The 20,251-nt window shown below is 50.3% G+C and overlaps 8 protein-coding genes across 8 annotated transcripts; 5 read left to right on the plus strand and 3 right to left on the minus strand.

Moving 5' to 3' along the window:
- Positions 1–323: 323 nt before the first annotated feature.
- N7508_010716 (ubiquinol-cytochrome c reductase complex assembly factor 2) lies at positions 324–713 on the minus strand (the record flags this gene model as incomplete). Its single annotated transcript, XM_058468776.1, has 1 exon — positions 324–713. One exon carries the CDS (start codon positions 711–713, stop codon positions 324–326), a length of 390 nt encoding a protein of 129 aa, XP_058316622.1.
- Positions 714–999: 286 nt separating this feature from the next.
- Positions 1,000–2,242, plus strand: N7508_010717 (metal homeostatis BSD2 family protein; the record flags this gene model as incomplete). Its single annotated transcript, XM_058468777.1, has 3 exons — positions 1,000–1,023; positions 1,119–1,598; positions 1,661–2,242. 3 exons carry the CDS (start codon positions 1,000–1,002, stop codon positions 2,240–2,242), a joined length of 1,086 nt encoding a protein of 361 aa, XP_058316623.1.
- A 392-nt stretch (positions 2,243–2,634) lies between these two features.
- On the plus strand, positions 2,635–4,928 carry N7508_010718 (uncharacterized protein; the record flags this gene model as incomplete). The annotated part of the gene is made up of 2 exons (XM_058468778.1): positions 2,635–2,785; positions 2,902–4,928. The coding sequence occupies 2 exons, from the start codon at positions 2,635–2,637 to the stop codon at positions 4,926–4,928; spliced, it is 2,178 nt and encodes a 725-aa protein (XP_058316624.1).
- A 587-nt stretch (positions 4,929–5,515) lies between these two features.
- mpkA (mitogen-activated serine/threonine-protein kinase SLT2) lies at positions 5,516–7,061 on the minus strand (the record flags this gene model as incomplete). Its single annotated transcript, XM_058468779.1, has 5 exons — positions 6,944–7,061; positions 6,753–6,885; positions 6,578–6,644; positions 6,214–6,528; positions 5,516–6,153 (listed from the first exon to the last, which is right to left on the minus strand). Exons 1-5 carry the CDS (start codon positions 7,054–7,056, stop codon positions 5,516–5,518), a joined length of 1,266 nt encoding a protein of 421 aa, XP_058316625.1. The 5' UTR covers positions 7,057–7,061.
- A 2,480-nt stretch (positions 7,062–9,541) lies between these two features.
- Positions 9,542–12,289, minus strand: N7508_010720 (threonine--tRNA ligase THS1; the record flags this gene model as incomplete). The annotated part of the gene is made up of 7 exons (XM_058468780.1): positions 9,542–9,664; positions 9,712–10,454; positions 10,553–10,560; positions 10,612–10,744; positions 10,833–11,367; positions 11,424–11,688; positions 11,745–12,289. The coding sequence occupies 7 exons, from the start codon at positions 12,287–12,289 to the stop codon at positions 9,542–9,544; spliced, it is 2,352 nt and encodes a 783-aa protein (XP_058316626.1).
- A 224-nt stretch (positions 12,290–12,513) lies between these two features.
- On the plus strand, positions 12,514–13,397 carry N7508_010721 (H/ACA ribonucleoprotein complex subunit GAR1/NAF1; the record flags this gene model as incomplete). Its single annotated transcript, XM_058468781.1, has 5 exons — positions 12,514–12,577; positions 12,647–12,694; positions 12,748–12,848; positions 12,929–13,074; positions 13,130–13,397. The coding sequence occupies 5 exons, from the start codon at positions 12,514–12,516 to the stop codon at positions 13,395–13,397; spliced, it is 627 nt and encodes a 208-aa protein (XP_058316627.1).
- A 430-nt stretch (positions 13,398–13,827) lies between these two features.
- N7508_010722 (CDP-diacylglycerol-serine O-phosphatidyltransferase) lies at positions 13,828–14,835 on the plus strand (the record flags this gene model as incomplete). Its single annotated transcript, XM_058468782.1, has 5 exons — positions 13,828–13,894; positions 13,949–14,006; positions 14,063–14,118; positions 14,228–14,409; positions 14,467–14,835. 5 exons carry the CDS (start codon positions 13,828–13,830, stop codon positions 14,833–14,835), a joined length of 732 nt encoding a protein of 243 aa, XP_058316628.1.
- A 3,354-nt stretch (positions 14,836–18,189) lies between these two features.
- On the plus strand, positions 18,190–19,153 carry N7508_010723 (WSC domain-containing protein; the record flags this gene model as incomplete). Its single annotated transcript, XM_058468783.1, has 2 exons — positions 18,190–18,523; positions 18,576–19,153. The coding sequence occupies 2 exons, from the start codon at positions 18,190–18,192 to the stop codon at positions 19,151–19,153; spliced, it is 912 nt and encodes a 303-aa protein (XP_058316629.1).
- Between the last annotated feature and the right edge of the window lie 1,098 nt (positions 19,154–20,251).

Below are 20,251 nucleotides of genomic sequence, written 5' to 3' on the forward strand. Positions count from 1 at the left end.
TGATTTTGTTAAAGCGTGCATTTGGGTTCGCTATCAATGTACATAGCAATTTGGTCTTTTTTCGGAGTTACATTATTCAAAATTCATTCCCATGGATATACATGCTTGGATATGCTTCAACGTTGTTCTCACTTTTTGTAGATAATAGATAGTAGAATAAGTAGTATAGAATACAATAGCCAAGAGAACCAGGCAAGAAAATCAACAAAAAAGACAAAAGGTATTGGTACATGCCATACAACCCATCAAATAAACCCCCAATGCTCATGGAATACTGTTACAAGCAATCCCTCAAAACGACTTCCATAAAATCGCAACATCAATCACGACAACCGGATGATACCGGCCATCCTCTTCTTTAACCGTCCAAACCAATCCCGAGTCGGTGCCTCCGCAAATTCGCGCACGACATTATCATAGTGTTCCGGGTTACTCGCCGGCCGGCGCAGCTTTGGCGATAGAGGATACGCATGCGCGAAACGATTGTTTAGCAACGCGGTCAAGGCATTGACGGAGGACTCGGAGATCGCAGGAGTAGATTTGTCTGCGGGCTGGAGGCGAGATTGGATGTAGGATTGGACAGAGACTGAGGATGGGCGGACGGCGTCCGTGGGCCAGGATTTTAGGAGGTATGTTAGACGGCCTTGGAGGGAGCCTGGGTTGAGGGTCTGATGGCTGTTAGGATCAAATTTGAGAGGAAGTGAGGGTTGCATAGTGGATATTGTCTGATAAGTCAAGGAACAGGGATTGAGACGTACTGATTTAGACATGGTGAATGATCGCAGTGTTGTGAAGTCAACGTTGCCGAATGATCGAGACAAAACGGAAATCCTTGTTGGCCTGAATCCTCAGGTTGGCTTAGCCACTCCATTCCTGTTGCCTTCCAACCCCGACATCTTCTTCATCCCCCTTTACTCTCGTTATCACTTTCTATTCTAACCCGTTTCGACTCCCTTTCTTTTTTGTTCTATTCTACGGTCTCTTCCCGCTCAGCTCGCCATGAGCTCGCAGCGCTATTCACGGGTACGCAGCCCCCTCCGCTGATCTCATCTGTCACCCCGGAACCGCCCTCCCCCGGATGTGACTCCTCGACACGATACTGACCTTGAATCCTGCAGGTGAACGCTCATGATGAAGAGGAAGGACCGCACTCCTATCCGCTGAACCCTGCGCGTTCCGATGCATCTCCGCCTCCCTCATTCCGTTCCCGGTCCCGATCTTCGTCACCATCGTCCAGGCGCTTATTACACAACGATCCGTTAAATAATGATGACGATCAGACACTTGCTGATGCCTTTGGCGACGAGGATGAGTCTGATGATGACCATGAACCTGATGACAGGCAGCGCTTAATGCGTGCGGACCCCGATTTCCGCTCGGCTGATAACGGACAAGGCGCTTCTGCGTCTTCATCGGATCCAAGAAGTGATCCACAGGAACAGGCTCGTACTGGACTTTTGAGGCAGCCTACGACACTGCCGACTTTTACCGCTCCGTCTTCTGGTGGACAGAGGCAGATCGCTCCCTCTAATGATGGTGTCTTTGCCAACCTTGCAGCCAAGCCCGAGCGGGGTGAGAAGAACGAGGATCTCCCTCCTGTATGTTGACGATTCATAATCTGTCATTCTTGAGATGATCAAGTTACTTATATTGGTTATAGTCTTACGAAGAAGCTGCGGCTGATGCGACTCCCCCGTACTGGGAGACCACAATTGTGGCTCCTGGCATTTCGTCCGATGAAGTTTACGTGGACGGATTGCCCGTTGGATCTGTCTTCTCATTCGTGTGGAACGCCATGATTTCAATGTCGTTCCAGCTTGTTGGCTTCCTGCTTACCTATCTCTTGCATACCACCCATGCCGCAAAGAATGGCAGCCGAGCGGGTCTCGGTCTTACTCTTGTTCAATACGGTTTCTACATGAAGGGCGGCAGTGACGGTTCAGGCTCCGATGGCGGAGGCACTGATTCATACGTTGCTCCGCCTGATCCCAACAGCCACAGCTTCGACCCGAACTCGGTTGGTGAGAGCTCTAGCGGCGATGGCAGTGGCGCGATATCGGGCATTACAACCAGCGAATGGATCTCATATATTCTAATGATTGTTGGCTGGTTCATCTTGATCCGCGCAGTCAGTGACTTCCTTCGAGCACGACGTCATGAGCAGCTCGTGCTACAAAGCCCAGATCGCGGATTGGGCGTACCTATCATTGCGGAAGGCGAACGGTCTGAGACTGTCGTCTAATATATACACGGGGTCTTGGTTATTTTCTCATATTGGATTGGGCCTGTCGGCGTCACAGCTTGGAGTTCTTTTGTACACCCTCATATTCCCTCACTGCATTCCTTACTTTTCCTTTTCTCAGACTACTTTACTTGTGTAGCAATGAAGATATTACCAACATATTACCCAACAGCCTTCAGGCGCGTATATCGACGTAATCAAACGCAGGCCACGTATTGCGCCACGATAGGCAGGCAGCATTGCCCTTGCATCCCTTTGTGCCCCAGCTTCAGGCTACAGAAATAGACCCGAAAGCCCCGGGCTCCGCTCACTACCGAGACCCATTGTTTACCTCAACTCAACTTCAACCTTTCTTCTGCACATATCGGGGGTAGATCGCGGCCTAGTCCGCTATGACTACCGTTCCTCAAGGCCCTGTCGAGGCGCGCTCACTATCTTCCGTCACCGCGATCGCATCGAATCCCCCCGCCTATCCACGCAATCCCACTCACGAGAAACACGACCCACTGTCGCTCTACATTGTGCGCGTACCAGGGAGCAAGGGTATGTCAATGCTACAGTCCAATTTCTACAGTCTCTCTCAGCTTTCTCTGTCTTTCTATCTTTAATCACCTAGCTTATCGAGCTCCAAAGGAAGATAAGCTAACTGCTGCCTACAGATATATTCCTCTCGCCTCTCAAACCACCAACGAAATCCAGCGTCTCAGCTGAGGCTATAAACGCCTCGCTCTACTACCTCCATGTCGCAACACCCGATGACGACACCCTCCTACAGGAAGTGGAACAAGAGCGCGAAGAGGAAGCCCAGTTCCGTAGAGAACGCCTCGAAGCAGCAGGCGACGACCCGGCGCAGCGCGAATTCGCTCGACTGAACAATGTTCGCCGCAAGCCTGTAGGCGGAGGGGGAACAGGCCCATCCGATTCCATCCATGAACTCCCAGCACTGCCACAGGAACCCGCTGCGCCAGCTTTGCCCCCACGGCCGATCTTCGTCCCGCAAATCTCGGCGGAGAATGTTTCGTTCGCTGGGACTCCCATTGCTCTTGCACAGCCAGGTTTTGGTGGGCCTGAGGGGCATCCGGCAGACTCTGGTGTCAAAAGCGGTGTCCAGCGACGACCGTTACCTCCTCTCCCGCCGGGTGAAGAGTCGTGGACAGATTCCCCGGCGGGTGAGGACCCGTATAAACGGTCGAGTAGATGGAGCGCGTTTGCGGGTCACCTACAAAACAAGGGATTGGAGCAGTGGAAAGAAAGATATGGGGCGTTGTCGGCTGGCCGTCATAGTCTTGACTCTCCTAGGCCGCAATTGAGGCCTCGTTCATCGCATGACCGCACCGGATCAGGATCTCCGAATAGGAGCCCTGGGCAATCACCTTCAAGGTCGAAGAACGCTTGGAGACCGCCGTCTAGCAATGCGGGCTTCCATATTACGCTTATTCGGCGAGATCCCACGTCTGGCACGCAATGGAATGTTGCGACTATCTCGACTCCACGAATGGACCGCAATTCCGTTGATATTGAGATTTCTACACCGGGATACAACCGATTCGCAGGTTCCAATGAACCACTTTCATTGTCCAGCCTGGCTGGGAATCTACCTCCAGGTCTAGGTCGTCTATCTAATTCTGCGATTCCCCAAGCCCTAAGCACTGAACAACCAAGAGACCAACAGCAAACCGGGCCCCGCAAATTCCAGCGTCAGCTTTGCGTTTCAAAGCCTTTTGACGATTCGGCTCCCCCGGATTGCAGCAACGGTCACATCCCAGAAAGCCAATCAAAGCTGAAAAGCGGCTACTATGTCTTCACCTCGCCCTGGAACGGCACTTGCACCTTCTCAAGCAGCGTCAACGGCCGCAGTCTAAAATGCAAACACATGATCCCCCATCCCCCCGGCGCAGTCCAACCAAACGGCGAAGCCGAAGCACCACCGGCAGTGACAGTGGCCGAGCTGCGCTTCAACACCCCATTCCAAGCAGCCAACCTACACTCGCACGCCCACCACGCCAACCACAAACCACACCCAAACCATGTCTCGCCCTTCTCGCAAAGCCAACAGAGTCCATCTTTCCCCCGCTACGATACCAACGACGTACAAACCCCAGCTTCAAGCATGGGCCCAGACGGACTCCCCCAGCCCAACTACCAAAACCCCGATTCCACCAACACCCCCAAACGCCCCTCCTCCTTCTCAAACCTCCTAAACCCAAACAGCTACTCCCGTCCGCGCGCCCACTCAGGCCCAGGCTCAACACCCTCCTTCCAATCCTCCCAGTACAATTCTCCCTCCAACATCAACACAAACACAAACACCCCAACAGACCTCAAACAACCCTTCAACCCAGGCGCCCTCCTCCGCCGCACATCCCTCCGTGCCCAACGCTTTGCCCGCCAAAGCCACTTCTACGCAAACCCACACGGCCACCCACCCCACTCCGGTCCAGGCTCCAATTACCAAGCTCAATCCCGACACAATCGCAGTACGAGCGCGAGTTCTGGGCAGGAGTTGGATTACGATTCTGATGAGGATCGTTTGGATCTTTCGCTTGCGAGGGAGAATGCTGGTGGTGGTTTGCGTGGGAAAAGTGCTAAGCTTGGGAAGTTGGTTATTGAGGATGAGGGGATTAAGATGCTTGATCTTGTCGTTGCTGCTTGTATGGCTGTCTGGTGGAGAGGGTATTATTATTAGGATTTCTGGATATTTGAATGTTAAAGTAGGCTTGGATGATTGGTTTAGTTGGTATCTTTGTTACTTTAGCGTCATCTTGGGGGGTTATATATCTTTATTTACTTGGGTTCATAGCATGATATGAGTTAATGATTTTCATCTTTGACTTGGTGCATTATGTTGCTTATTATCTCTCTCTCTCTCTCTCTCTCTCTCTCTCTCTTTTACCTGCTTGATTCATTTGCACTGAATGTTTGCTGTAAACAATCTCTAACAACAAACTACCTGGCTAGGCTTGAGATCCAGGAAAAGAAATCATACGCCAAATCAAGAAACCATCCCGCATTGTATAAATGAATCAAAGACGAAGCACCAACCAAAACCACACATAGACACATAGACACATAGATAGGAGAAACAAAAAAAAGAAGAAATGGAATTGAAGCTTGAGAAAAAAGAACAACATGCAAATCATCCCAGTCATTTTTCTCTGAGGTATCTCTTGGCTAATATTAGATCAACATGCAGGGTAAGACACAAGACAAGATCGCCGAACAACCATCAAGAAGAGAACGGACTCTCAACATGAACGTCAAGTCCAACCTAAATCAGTGGTGCACATCCATGCCGCGCTGCAGCGATGACTCCAGGTCATTAGGGTTGTAACCACCGCCAGCGGTAGCCTCCTGCGGCCTGGGGTCCTCGGTCTTCCAGGATCCCTGCTGATGATCCGGAATAGGGACGTTAGTCTGCTGGGCGATCTGCTGCTGCTGGGCGGCGTGAGCCTGCGATTGCTGGCGCACGGTGGCGCGGAAGCGGACGACCTCGTCGAGGATCATCTGGCGCATCTCCTGGACCTCGTCGACAACTTCGAAGTGGAAGTCGAAGGTTGTTGGGCAGTTGGGCTCGTCCGAGGCGTCGTGCCAGATGTGTAGGTAGGGGTGCTCGAGGGCTTCCTCGACGGAAATACGGGATGATGGGTCGAACGCGAGCATGCGGTCCAGGAGGTCCAGAGCGTCTGGGTTGGCTTGGGGGAAGAGCTGCTTGAAGGGGACCTTGGGCATGAAGGGCAGGTTGCGCACGTATTCCTGGGCGCGGGGTGAGCCGATCCGGGCAAGGGTCTCTTCGTTGGGTGTGCCCAGGTAGTGGAGAATCTGGTTCAGCTGGTCGACGTAGTCGCGGCCCTTGAAGAAGGGTCGGCCGCCGAGGAGCTCAGCGAGGATACAGCCGACGGACCATACGTCAACTGGGTAGATGCGTTAGCGTTATCTGGGGGTGGCAATTTAGTGGGGCTTTTGCTACGTACTAGCCTTGGTGTAGCTCTGGAAGCTCAGCATGATCTCTGGAGCACGGTACCATCTTGTTGCGACGTACTCGGTCATGTAGCCTGCGTTCTCCTCCGGGTCGATTGAGAAACCACGGGCCAGACCAAAGTCACAGATCTTAAGCTCGCAGTCTGCATTGACCAACAGGTTACCGGGCTTCAAATCACGATGCAGCACGTTAGCCGAGTGGATATACTTGAGACCGCAAAGGATCTGGTAGATGAAGGACTGGAAGTGGGCATCGGTCAAAGGCTGACCAGACCGGATAATAGCAGCCAAGTCACATTCCATCAGCTCTGCAGATTGTCAGTCCAGCTGTCAAAACAGAGGTTGAAAATCACGTACCTTCATACAGATATGTCTCGTTGAAGTTGTCCGGTCGGGGAATGTCCATATCGTAGAGGCATGTGATCTGGCCAGGTTAGCGGGGAAGTCGATGGGGGGACTCGATGGGGGACTCGATGGGGGACTTGATGGGAGACTCGATGGGGAACTCGATAGGGGACGAAGTACGACATACGTTGCGGTGGCCACGGAAGTGCTGGAGCAGCTTGATCTCTCTCAGGGCGCGCTTGGCCAAGATCTTCTTGCTGAAGACATTGGTCACCTTCTTGACGGCGACACCTTCGCCGGTCTGAATGTTGGTGGCCGCGCTTCATCATACTGTCAGTATGTATCCAACAAGTATCATCCGCCGGAATCAAGACCTACCACACGATACCGTAGGCGCCCTGGCCGAGCTCCTTCGTCACATTGTATTGTTCGTTCACGATAAAGTCCTGGTTGAAAACCTTGAAGACCTTGCGACCTTGTAGATCAGCCATGGCGATGGAAGTGGAATAGAAGGGATCGGAACGAGAAATGTAAAGAAGAAACGAGAGAAGAGGGTGAAGATGAGAAAGAGAAAAGGGAGCTGAGAAGTGTGATGGGCAGAGCCCCGCAGTCCCCGCGGGTGATCCGACGCGCTAACAAAGAGACTCGACTGTATAAGTGTGAATCGGTGACCGTTGAAAGACCACAGGTCGATTCAGTGCTGAAAAATAAGTCACTTGTTGTCAATTCCTTTTGACTGTTTCTATCAAAGAAGTATGAAACTTGATAGTGTCGACGTCCAAAGAGTGGAAGTGGCTGAAACTACCCTTTGTGGAGGCGTGGGACCGTCAATCCCTATTTCTTGTTCTGATATGTCTTGTTTCTGCTGTTGACATACTTTTCCAGGGTTTTGCGTGGTTTTGGGGTGGGTGTTTTTTTTAGCATGTCTCAGATCTACCTAATCTTTTCTCTACGACATGGATCACAGGTCTGTTCACAGTGCTATGAAGTCTTCGGCGGAGTATAAACCCCTCGGACGAGTCGTGCCTTTACATGGCTTGTCTATTTCATCTTCAAGTTGCTCATTCTCGAGTGCCTTGAGCGAATCTTATCAATAGGGGGGAGTGAAATAACTTAGGACTATTATTGCAGTATGGGAGCGCACAGTATACCAAAAAAATACCAAAAAAAAAAAAACTTAGTATTATCCAGCGTAGTGAAATCTCCGTCTGAAACCTGAAGAATTCATGGAAACCCAGTTCACGAGAGCGTGGCCTACTTATTCGGAGGGAGAAAGGACTCTTCCAGTGTAAACTGTCTCACCCACGGGCCCATTTTCGCGCCCTCAATGCCGGATCCCAGATACTTGGCTCCCTTTCCGGATTCTGCCAGACGATACGCTGGTCAAGAGGCTTGCAGGGATCGACAAATAGGTGAGCAACCAGGGCCAATTGCTGGGCGTCCATCCAATGCATGGTGGTTACGCCCAGTCAGTTCCGGACCGTCTCCAAAGAGTAGTAGGAAGAGCACAGGTAGTGCCAAAGGGAATGTGCCCCTCGCCAGCGCTTTTCACCAAGCACCATCGGTATATTAGCGCAGAAGTCTTTAAGAAGCAAGCAAGCGTTTTCATCCTCGAGTAGTGCATTGTCGAAACCCTCGTCCTGCAGCCAGTCTCTCACATGGGAGAGGTCAAAGGCCCAATTTGCCCAGGCCAGGAAAATACCGACTTCTCGGAGACTTTCGACAACTTCCTTTGCACCTAGTTTCCTCTGTAGTGGTGCAAAGCTTCGGATCTGGTTTACGTAGCTCTTGCTCCGCCAAGCTGTCAGTCTAGGATAGCGCGATACAGAATGCGCTTTGATTCCCTCACTATAACGGGGGAGACAGTCGTTACCTCGGAGCCTAGCGAGGCCGATTTGGAGGAGCCGATGGGAAGTCATGGCAGTTTCCAGATCGATTTTCACTATCTCAAGAAAGTACTGGTGGCAGAATTTCAAGTCCTCCGGCCAAAATTTGACGCAAATCTTGTTGCTGCATGTTTCCTGGCCGATACCTACGTTCAGAATGTGAGATGAGTAGTGAAAGTAGAAGGAAAAACGGAGTGAGAGAAGGAGTGAGCATAGTATTGACTATAGCTTGTGATAAGAAAAGACGTGACGCAACGTCGGGCACATCTTTTGATGGAGGAACAGGAAAAGGCGATGCATAAAGGCCGTGGTCGATGGGATCCAAGGGCTGACGTATCTTGGCTAGCAGACGGTTGCCTGCGGGTGATGCGCGGATAGCCTTGTAGGGCTAGCAAATTACCCAAGGGAGTCCATCTAACACCGCAGCGTGAAAGATATGTGACAGAAAGACAAAAAGAAGGATCTCCAAAGATGATGAATTCTCTATAGGAGGAAGCAGACTAAATAGTCCTAGCAACAGGCAATCACCCAATTAAAACAGGGCACATCGAAGAGGGTGGGTGGATAAAGATGCTTCCCATAACTATATAAGATGCGCCGTCTAAGACGGCGCAGGGTGAGTAAAGGGCGGAAGCAAGCCACGTCATATAGCTAATACTATACAAGATTCAATACCCTGCCATGGATTATCAGGAGCTTGAGTATCAGACATTTCTCGAGCTGATATAATCTCAAGACTAGGAAAATCATACGTAGTGCGTATTCATACTGTACATTTGTAGTGGTTTTTTCTCTCTTTTCCATTTATCACTGGCAACATCCATTTCGAGCTAAAGGCCGCATCAGCGTGCCGTAGTGGGTGATCCTTAGGATGTCTTGAACTTGTATTTTCTCTGCTCTAAACATGCGAATGCTCTACAATATACTGCGGCAGTCTTGTATTGCCGCTATGTCCAACCCCGTTCTGCCAGACAATATTATCATTCCCGTATACAGTTCTGGCCTCGGAATGCTTAGAGCTCATGCCAATTCATGCCATTTTTCATAAAATCTGATTCTGCATCCACATCGTCAATGCTTTTGTCTTCCCTTACAGCATGTTCTCCAGCCTGCGCTCCTTGCGCAGAGCCTTGAGCTTGGCACGAGCCTCCTCGAGAGGCACCATGGCACCCAGCTTCTGGGTTGCCGGGTCATCACGGTTGCGGACGTTGATCTAAGTAATTAGTATATATATGGCTCTGGCAACAAAGAAAAACTTACGGTGCGGGATTCCTTCTCGGAAGCGCCAACAACGAAGATGAAGTTGTACTGAGCAAGCTGGCCAGTACGGATCTTCTTCTGCATGGTGTTACCGCTAATGTCAATGTCCACATTCAGCTTGTCACCGCGCAGGATCTCCTGCAGTTCCTCGACGTAGTCGTTCACGGCGGGCATGACGGGAACGATCAGGATCTGGCGAGGACTGATCCAGAAGGGCCACTTGCCGCCGAAGTGCTCAGTCAGGATACCCAGGAAACGCTCGAAACTGCCGATGATGGCGCGGTGAATAACAACGGGGCGGGCACGGCCGGGACCGGGCTCGTTCTTGTTCTCAGCCTGAGCCTCACCCTCCTTGGGGGTTTCCGTGGCGGCTTGGCCACTCTCGTTGGTCATGTACTCCAGCTTGAAGTTGATAGGGGCCTGGTAATCGAGTTGGATGGTGGCGCATTGGAACTCACGCTTGAGGGCGTCGGAAATCGTGATATCAATCTTGGGTCCATAAAAGGCTCCATCACCCTCGTCAATGATCCAATCATTACCCTTGAACTTGGTCAAAGCCTTCTTGAGCTGGTCCTCAGCGTGGTTCCACGTCTCCAATGCACCCATATACTTCTCGGGGCGGGTGGACAGCTTCAGCTTGAATGAAAACCCAAATAGACCATAGATTGACTGCAACATTTGGAAAAGACCTTCCACCTCTGACAGGATTTGGTCGGCAGCGCAGATCTGCGAGGAAAATTGAACTGGTTAGTCTCACTTATACATGGCTGTCGTCCTAAAAATTCTCGAGTCCTCAAGAATATTCGAGGCCTCGAAAACTCGATCACAGGGGTAGACTCACAATATGAGCTAGATACTCGATAATTAGCCAAGTTTTCGACGCAATTAAAAGGGTTTTACACACCATCATCTTGTTGGAACTTTCTCACACGCGTTAATCCGCTCAGGGCCCCAGACGCCTCATCCCTATGGAGCTTTTTTTTTCGGTTAGCGAAGATTTGAAAAATGTCAAGAGATTGGGACCAAACGTACACTGTGTTTTGTTAGCTGTGCAAGGGATGAAAAGGACGAAGAAGAGCAAACTTACACGCCAAAGTCTGCAATGCGCATAGGCAGCTCACGGTAACTACGTTCACGGTGGCCGAAGAGAATAAAGTGCGCGGGACAGTTCATGGGCTTCAGCGCCGAGGTAACAGAAGCCTCCAGAGCCTGAGCGCAGGAAGAAGCGCAGGAAGAATGAGTACTGGGGGTCTGAGTACTCAAAGCCTGAGTACTCGGGGCCTGAGTACGCTTCGCAATGGCGAACATGTCATTCTGGTAGTGAGCCCAGTGACCAGAGGTCTTCCAGAGGCTAATATCATACATGTTGGGAGTCTGGACCTCCTGGTAGCCGCGCTTGCGGTACTCAGTTCGCAGAAGGGACTGGATTTGATTGAAGATCTTGGTTCCGTTGGGAAGAAGGAAAGGACAGCCGGGAGACACATCATCGAAAAAGAAGAGCTCTTGCTCCTTTCCAATTCGCAAGTGATTACGTCGCTCAGCCTCTTCCAAGAATTTCAGGTGTTCGGCCATTCCCTTCTTATCAGGGAAAGCAACACCGCGGATTCGCTGCAGAGAATCGTTGGTCTGGTCACCAAGGAAGTAGGCAGATGAGTTCTAAAGGATGATCAGTAAAGAACGTTCATCAAACTGACTCATCGGGCCACGCTTACCTGCATGATCTTGAAGGTCTTGATCTTGCCAGTGTTCTGAATGTGAGGACCGCGGCAGAGATCGACAAGGGTTCCGCAACGGTAGACGGTGCTGCTCTCGCCAGTGACGAGCTTGTCAATATAGTGCAGCTTGTATTTGCTGTATGCGAACATCTTCTTGAGGTTTTCCTTGGAAACTTCCAAGCGGTCAAAACTCTGCTTCTCCTTGAAGATGCGAGAGGCCTTGGTGTCAAGCGACTTCCAGTCGCTCTCGCGAACAACGCGTCTGCATTCCGGTACCATTAGCATTGGCGCAATTGTGAAGAACCGGAATAAACGTACCCATCGGGCATAGCCATATCATAGAAGAAACCCTGGGGGGTGGGGGGACCGTGGGAAAGAAGACAACCGTATTCACATTCACAAGCCTCGCCCAGACAGTGAGCACTAGAGTGCCAGAAGACCTCACGAGCCTCGGGGTTGCTGAAAGGAACAAGCAGAACTTTGCAGTCCTTCTCCAGAGGGCGGTTCAAGTCCCACAACTCTCCATCAACCTTGCAAATAACAATTTCGGCGGCGATATCCTTGGGAACATCGCGCAAGAATGATCCAGGAGTGGTCTCGAAGGCTTTGGCGGGGACCGAAGAGGGGTTGCCGTCACCAATGTCGAGGGAAACGGCGATTTCGGGGTGGGGACGGTTCTTGGTCTCTTCGAGGTATTGTTGCCAGAGTTCCTCGAAGAGCTTGTTGCGCTCGATCATGACCTCTGGGAGAACATCGGGGCTCGGGGCCTGCTTCTTCGCATCTTTTGGCGGGGCAGCGGCTTCCGAGGACTTCGCCTCGGCGGCAGGCCGCACGGGAATATCCTTGGGGGCTTCGGAGGCCATTTTGGAAACCCTCTGATCAGGTCACAGGATAATTGAACTATGAACAAAAAAATCAAGGTGATCGTTAGGTGCTCCGCATTGGAGGGGAAAATGACTATTCGTGAGGGCGGTGAGTCATAAGTCACGTGTGGGTACTGCCCTTAGCGACTTACCGCTTCAAGTTTCCACCAAGCGAAAACTTCACCAGCTAGTACAAGCCGACAGTCCCCCAATAACACCACAAAATGTCTTTCCGTGGTCGTGGTAGTGCTTCCGGTGCCAACCGGGGAGGTTTCGGCAGCCGTGGTGGTGAGCAATTATCACAATCATATGTGATTCAAAAGATCAAAAGGAGCTAACGAAATTTTTTTGTTCCAGGTCGCGGAGGTTTCCAGCCATCGTTCGGCCCCCCAGCTCAGGTCCTGGGTAAATAATTCTGATGCTACAACATTGAAATTATGTCGCTAATTGTCCGATAGAGATGGGATCCGTGATGCACTCCTGTGAGGGTGAGATGGTCTGCGAGTCGATCAACCCCAAGATCCCCTACTTCAACGCCCCGATCTACCTCGAGAACAAGGTACGCCACAATCCCACCGAACAATCAATACCGAACAATCAATCCAGTGGGCAAAACATAAATCTAACTGGTCTCCATAGACTCCCATCGGCAAGGTCGACGAGGTCCTCGGCCCCATCAACCAGGTGTACTTCACCGTCAAGCCCCAGGAGGGTATCGTCGCAACATCTTTCAAGCCCGGTGACAAGGTCTACATCGGAGGCGACAAGCTCCTTCCTCTTGAGAAGTACGTTCTACCTTGGTTTAAAATACCTCGCACTCTTGACTAACCTTGCAATTAGGTTCCTTCCCAAGCCCAAGGCTCCCCCTGGACCCAAGGTCAAGCGCGCCGGTGGTGCCCGTGGTGGTGCCCGTGGTGGTGGTCGCGGTGGCTTCGGCGGTGGCCGTGGTGGTGGTTTCTCCCGCGGTGGTCGCGGTGGTGCTCCCCGTGGTGGCCGTGGTGGCTTCTCCCGCGGTGGTGGTGGTGGTTTCGGTGGCCGTGGTGGCGGCGGCGGCTTCTCTCGTGGCCGTGGCGGTCCCCGTGGTGGTGGCTTCCGTGGTCGCGGGTAGAGAGTCCGTGATCCTATGTACTGTCTTCTTACGGCGTTTGGGGGAATCGGGAGCTTTTTCAGGAAACATTTCCTTGTGCATCCTGCGCAATTTGCTGCTTCACTGGCTGCAGGCTGTAGAATATCACCAGTCAAAAAATATTTTGGTTATTTTTCAAGTTCAGTGGCCTAAGACTATAATTCTATAATTCATCAATGTCGATTGAAGACCTGTGTGGCTGGTACTATGTGGCGCAGCTGCACCGCCTCCGCTTTCTGCAAGTCAGGAATGACGTTGACCGCTCTGCGAATCTGTGCGTCTGTCAACACTCGAAGCAGGATTGACGCCAATTTTATTCCCTCTTACCCCTCAGTCTTACCTCTCAGGCCTCATATTACAGCAAATATTCCATCTGCCGTACATTCCATACTATTATTTTATCCACTTGAGCATGTCTCGCCGGACGTCGACCATGGCATCTAGCGATTCCAACAGTGTCCCACCTTCAGGTGACGGAGGTGCGTTGAAGCTCAGTTCGATCCTATAGAGGCCATACAGCTTACATCTTACAGGCCAGGAGAAGCAAAAAATGCTCCTCTCCTCCGAACAAGGTCATTTCAGCATGATCAAGTCAGTTCCGCCAACCTTTTGCCCCCTCGTTCTCAACTCAAGCTAATGCTCAACAGGGCTCTGCATCTTGCCGATCTGGTTACTGAGATGAATGGTAAGATATCCTATGTTGGTCGGAGGGTTTTAATAAATCAGATCGCTAACTAATTTCCCTAGGCTTCTGTGGAGGCAAGCTCGTCTTTCCCAACAATTTGACAATCAGCGACTAACATGTTGAGCAGTGATGTCGGTCTTCTCTTCCATGCGCTACTGCCTCGGTGACCCAACTGATTATGGTGCTATCTGGGCTGCTCTCGCTTTCATGCCTTTCGGTCTGTTCTTTGACTTCATGGACGGAAAGATTGCCCGTTGGCGCAAAAAGTCGTCTCTCATGGGGCAAGAGCTTGACTCTCTAGCGGACCTGGTAAATGAACCCAGACAGACGCGAATCGCAATCCGACTAACTTTTTTCTTTCAATAGATCTCCTTTGGCCTCGCTCCCGCTGCTGCCGCTTTCGCCCTCGGCATCCGCACCTCGCTTGATCACGTCTTCCTCACATTCTTCGTTCTCTGTGGCCTGACCCGCCTGGCTCGATTCAACGTCACTGTTGCCGTTCTGCCCAAGGACAAGAGCGGCAAGTCCAAGTACTTCGAAGGCACTCCTATCCCCACGACTCTCTCAATCGCCTCTCTCATGGCCTACTGGGTCTCCCAAAGCTGGACACACGAGAACATCCCTCTTGGTCTTTTCGCCGAAGGCACCATTTTTGAGTTCCACCCCGTTGTGCTCATGTTCGTCTTGCACGGATGCTTGATGGTCAGCAAGTCCATACATATCCCCAAGCCATAAGGTCAATATCACCTTAGCCCGGCATATACTCTTGGCAAGCGATGCCGGAAACTGTTGTCCCCTTCAACTTGGACAGCTAAATGAAAATAAATAATCGGGGCTGTCGCTTGAAGCAGGCTATAGCATAATCTCGATACACTTAAATGAGGATGATTAATCTGATTCGATTGCATGCATTGACTGTGGACTTGTAGCATGGCTTTACGTAGACACTAGTGAAGTACGACTAATATTGTCGGATAGGAGGCATAACCTCCAAGTTGGACGTTTCACTCTCGGTGATAATCGTTGCTCTTAGGTTCCAAAGCTTTGGGGCTACATGTCAATCGGACCATGGGTCTTCCATCAACCTTATATAACCACCTGAGCAGCCGCATGACCACACGCAATATTGGCATAGTTCTCTGGTGTAGCACTACATGTACGTCGATACATAGGTGTGGGCAGCCAATTACACCCGCCAATGCACAATCTGGCGACCACAGAGTCTAGAAATACAGGACTCACCAGAAGAAGTCTGGTTCCTTAACCCACTCCGCACAGAGAGCTTTCGATATTTTGTTTCAAGCTAGCGATCACACTGACAAAAAAAACACCCGTCGAAAGCCCTGAAATCCTCAAGCCTTCATGGTTGTCATCGGTGTGACCGTCGAAGTGTGGGCTATTCATGTAGTGACTCAAGCCGCTCATCTAAAAATCCAACGAAGAAGGTTCTTTCTATGCTAAACAATAGTCTTGAAAGCGGTGTTGATTCAGTCGGTAGATACGGCAAGGCTTTGGCAAGTATATATCCGATGTTTCCGGGAACATGAAGAAAATGGGGTTGAAAATGGCTCTGAATTAGTGGAGCTATGCGTGAGACATTCTCATATTTCAGGCTATTCGGCGCATTCGGGTTGATCATATAGTTTCTTTTTCGGGGCGTATGGTTGTCGTAGGCGGTGCTATATATATCAGTGCTGGTGTTGATGTATATCGCGGGAGATACCGTATACCATTGCAAGCCAAAGGATACTAGAACTATCTCCCGAAATGAACCAAGTCACTGATTCCTTACTAACCATAGTTTACTCATACAATAAATACTACATCGAAGGCGAAGTTTACAAGCGTAACGTATAGGTATTCCGATAACTCACAAAATCAACCGAGTCTAGAATATAGAGTCACAGCACAGATCAGAATTTTCCGCATCGATAATAATAGCAGCCAATGTGTCCCCGAAAATCTGGCCAGACTCGGATCTTTCTGCAGGGTCTACACATCGTGGGTCAAATCGAGTTCTAGAGGTTCTAGACCACGCAAGTTTCACTTTGATAGTACTCCTCACAGTTCACACACATCGAACTGGTGTTTGCATACAGCCCAATACAAATAGATGTACGGAGTGATTGGTTCGAGATAGAGTGTTTTCCGTGTTTTGTTCGAATTCTGATTTCCACTCTGTTGTTGCCATGCCCCGGTAAGGGGTGCCTGTTTTGTTGTGGCAGGTGGGGAATTCAGCTGGTCTAGCGGACGCCACAGGATTGGAAATATATGTGTGGCAGGTCTAGACATTTTCATATGCTTGTATTTATGGTTATATTTATGTTTAAGCCTGAGTGTGGTTTTCAATTTGCTTGTATCATGTACGGTACGGCTCATGGTGATTGTACGGAGTATTCGGGCCTTTTTAAAGGCCCGGTTACTTGGTCCTACTCAACGTTCGGATCTCGGGTCCTGGCAGATGATTGGCAATATGTCTCACTTTGTATGGAGTATTGGAGTTTTGTGGCTTGAGTGGAATGAACTAGAAGAGGTCACTAGACAAAGTCAAGTGATTGCATTGTATGAATTATTTCTAGGTTCTAGTAAAAGGTGTGGTGTGTGTTGTTTTAAGGGTATTCCCTTCAGTGTGGTGTGCGCTACTTTAAGTTTCATCTGATTCAGAAAACATGTACAAGGTAATTGGGGAACACAAACGGCTCAGCTCAATGCCAGGGATTGGATCTGCAAGGTACAGCCGATACATAACGACTTTTCGAGCCGGATTCTACCGAGTGATATACAGTAGCTCTGCAGATAGTGTACAGATCGGATGTTTCGGAGCCATTAACGTGTGAATAACCCCCGAGTCAAGGGGGATAAGTCCTTGTACATGTACACGCAAAGGGATCAATACAAGCCCTAAGGTTGGATGTAGATCTCTCAAAATTCAGTGAATTGCGTGGACGTGGGTAAATTGTACGTGGGTAAATTGTGCGTTACAGGGACCAGGAAAAAAAAACATCTCGGATCCACCCGGGAGCGGCCGCTGAATACCCATGGAAATGAGGCAAAGAAAATGTGATCTCTGTTCGAAGGTGCACACAAAGTTAGATCCGATACAATGTTGAGCTATGCAGGGTTTGGCTGTTCAGGTGTTAGCGTGTTAGCGTCTGTCACGAATTCACGGCTCCGCTGAAACTAATCTCCCTGTAATTTGCTGCCAATTTCGGCTCGCAAACGATCATATGGGGCGAATGAGTTGTTAACCCCACGGCCAAGGCCATGGCCACTTAGCCGAGTCTACATGTGTGTGTACTTAGAGAGTAAAGAACATCAAGGGACTGTGGCAATGCTGATCTTACAGTATCAAGGACAGTCTCACCATCGTCACTTGGCACTCAAAAGGGACTAGCGGCATGCCCAAGGCTCCATCCCGGCCCGTGTCTTCCCAATACGGGAATAGATCAACAGATCCCCTGGTTAGCCTGCGCGGGTGCCTGATGACCAAGCAAAATCAATGCTCCTGATTGGTCCACGGCTGGGGTACACGGTACTGAACAATACAACAAACAAAGACCCCCGTGTAGCGTCTGAGTTGGATGTACTCGATACTCGAGCCCACTAGGGCGTTTCCCCCGTATTACAGGTACCTCATACCTTCTCTGGGGAACACAGACCCCTTGTCCCTTTCCCAAGGGATCCATCACCACTTTCTTTCCTTCTTTCCCTTCACACACATTCGTTTTCGACTCGAATTTATCACTCGTTTACTCTCGGTTCTCAGCCGAACCGCTTCGATTTTTACGGTCGCTCACTCTCACCTGAATAGGGGGTGAACTTCTCAACCCACCACGCGAAACCGTCACTTCCCTTCCTTTTTTCCGAGCGTCCTTTGTCTTCACTCGACTTGTTTTTGTCAGATACTCAGCATCTGACCGACACGAGAGCAAACGTGGTGGATAATTTGACAAACGACTCTCCAAACAGAAGTTCTTTAGGGTTACGCAGGCCGTCCCCAGTTCTTCCCTCACCCCTGCGACTGCGTCCAGCGGTGTTTACTTTCCACCTTCCGATACTCGACCTCACTTCTTCCATTTCCGTCTCATCATGCTTTTCAACATACAGAGCACCCTCGTGCTCTCGACTGCCCTCTTTGCGGCCAGCTCAGTAGCTCAAAGTGGCTTCAAGGTTGTTCCTCGTGGCTCAGCTGACGGCAAGCTTGTCGGTTGCTACTCCTCCGCTCCTGGATATGGTTCCTCTAAAGATTACACCTATCAAAGTTCTGGTTGGTGTCTGAACAAGTGTTACGCCGCCAACAGCGCCGCATTTGCTCTAACAGGCGGTTCGACCTGTATGTGTGGCGACACACTACCACCCGACAGCGACAAGGTGGACAGCAGCAAGTGCAACAAGGCATGCACTGGTTGGCCTTCAGATATGTGTATGTGACATCACTTCACCTTTCGCACTTGATTTACTAACCCACGGAATAGGCGGTGGCAGCGACTACTACTCAATCTACACCACCAACTATGAAGACGATGTCCCAACCTACTCCGAATCCAAGTCAACCACTACCACTAGCAGCAGCGAATCGACAAGTACACAAACCGGCGCTGATGCTGCCAGTACCGCTGTTTCGTCCACGGTTCCTCAGCAGACAACGGAAGTGGTGTCCTCCAAAGAGAGCAGCGCAAGCGCCTCTGTTGAGGCCAAGACCAAGAGCAGTCATAACACTGCTGCCATCGCAGCTGGAGTCGTGATTGGTGTCGTTGGATTCGCCGCTCTCTGTGGTGCCGCCTTCTTCTTCTGGCGCTCCAAGCAGAACAAGACCAACGCTGCTTTCGGTGGTGGTACCACTGGTGGCTACGGCCGCGACTCCAACCCGCCCTCGATGTCCGACTCTCGATTCGATGGCGACTACATGGCGCAGCGCCGCCAAAGCAATGGAAGCATCGATGACGACCACGACTTCTCTCGTCGCATTCTGCAGGTATATACTTCCGTTGATTCTTCGCTTCCTGCAAATCAAATGCTTACTATTCCACAGGTGACGAACCCCGATCGCTAAACCGCCTATCCCATTGAATTACGCATCCCTCTCTTCTCTCTCCTCAGTATTAGCGACCTATGTTCTTTCCTCTTTGCTTTACGAGACTGTCATTATTGTTCCCCGGATTTTTTACCGGAGTTGTGATATCCGAAAGGCATCAGGCTCGACTCTTGGTGTCTATAGTTCGTGATCTATTGTCTTTATCGCCGTACCCGGAATATGCTACATCAACAAGCGACCGTGCTGCCTGCGATCCGAAGCGGCTCAAAACACCCATCTATGTGTTACCGCCCACCGGCACTTCCCAGAAGCCCATTAATTTTACGTTGTTTTGCGATGCGAATTCCTCGGCAATGGACAGCTTGTATCTGAAAATGGCGTTTTTTTTTTCGGCCCTATCAATGCTCGTTTTCTTTTTCATGAGCAGACCATTCCTTTGATGTGATTCTTTTTACTTTCCTCCCCCCTTCTGATCTCTTCTCCTATTTCCAGTCACATCTTTTGCCTATCGGTCCTAGTTTGGGCTATTTTGTTCGCATTTTGCCTTCCAAGGATCTGATCTGGGAATGGAAGACTGTAATTAGAGAAGACCAATCAGCTGTACTTAATGAGAATGGATATGCATATCAATCTGATTTCGCCTGTTGTAAGGTGTTGGTAGATTTTCCTCATCCACTTCAAGGTACTCACATCTTAGCACGACATCACCCTCAGGAAGACCGCGCAAAGAGGCAAGCAAGTCTGTTGAGCGCTTGTGGATTCAATAGATATCTTTTATCGCATAATCCTTCTTAATCTATACGCCGGGTCTCTTGGATAATAGCCAGCCAATGATGGGTGATTTATATTGTACAGTTCACAATGGTTGGACTGGGTATTAGCTCCATGTAGATAGTACTCCAGTTGCAACGTCGATGATATGCCGATCGAAAGACTAAATAAGCTTTACATGAACCGTCCTCATTTCGCGTGTGTCCCGGAGCCGGTTGAAAATATTCATGCTGACTTGCTCCAAATTCCGCGTTCCATTCTAGACCACCTCGGGATACCTATTTGAAGTAAGGACGCCTATCCTCTGATCCACTGACCTATTAAAAGTCTGACACTAGGGAGTAT

The sequence above is a fragment of the Penicillium antarcticum genome (genome assembly GCF_028974205.1).
Source record: "Penicillium antarcticum strain IBT 31339 chromosome Unknown utg000009l_segment0_segment0, whole genome shotgun sequence".
NCBI classification, from domain to species: domain Eukaryota; kingdom Fungi; phylum Ascomycota; class Eurotiomycetes; order Eurotiales; family Aspergillaceae; genus Penicillium; species Penicillium antarcticum.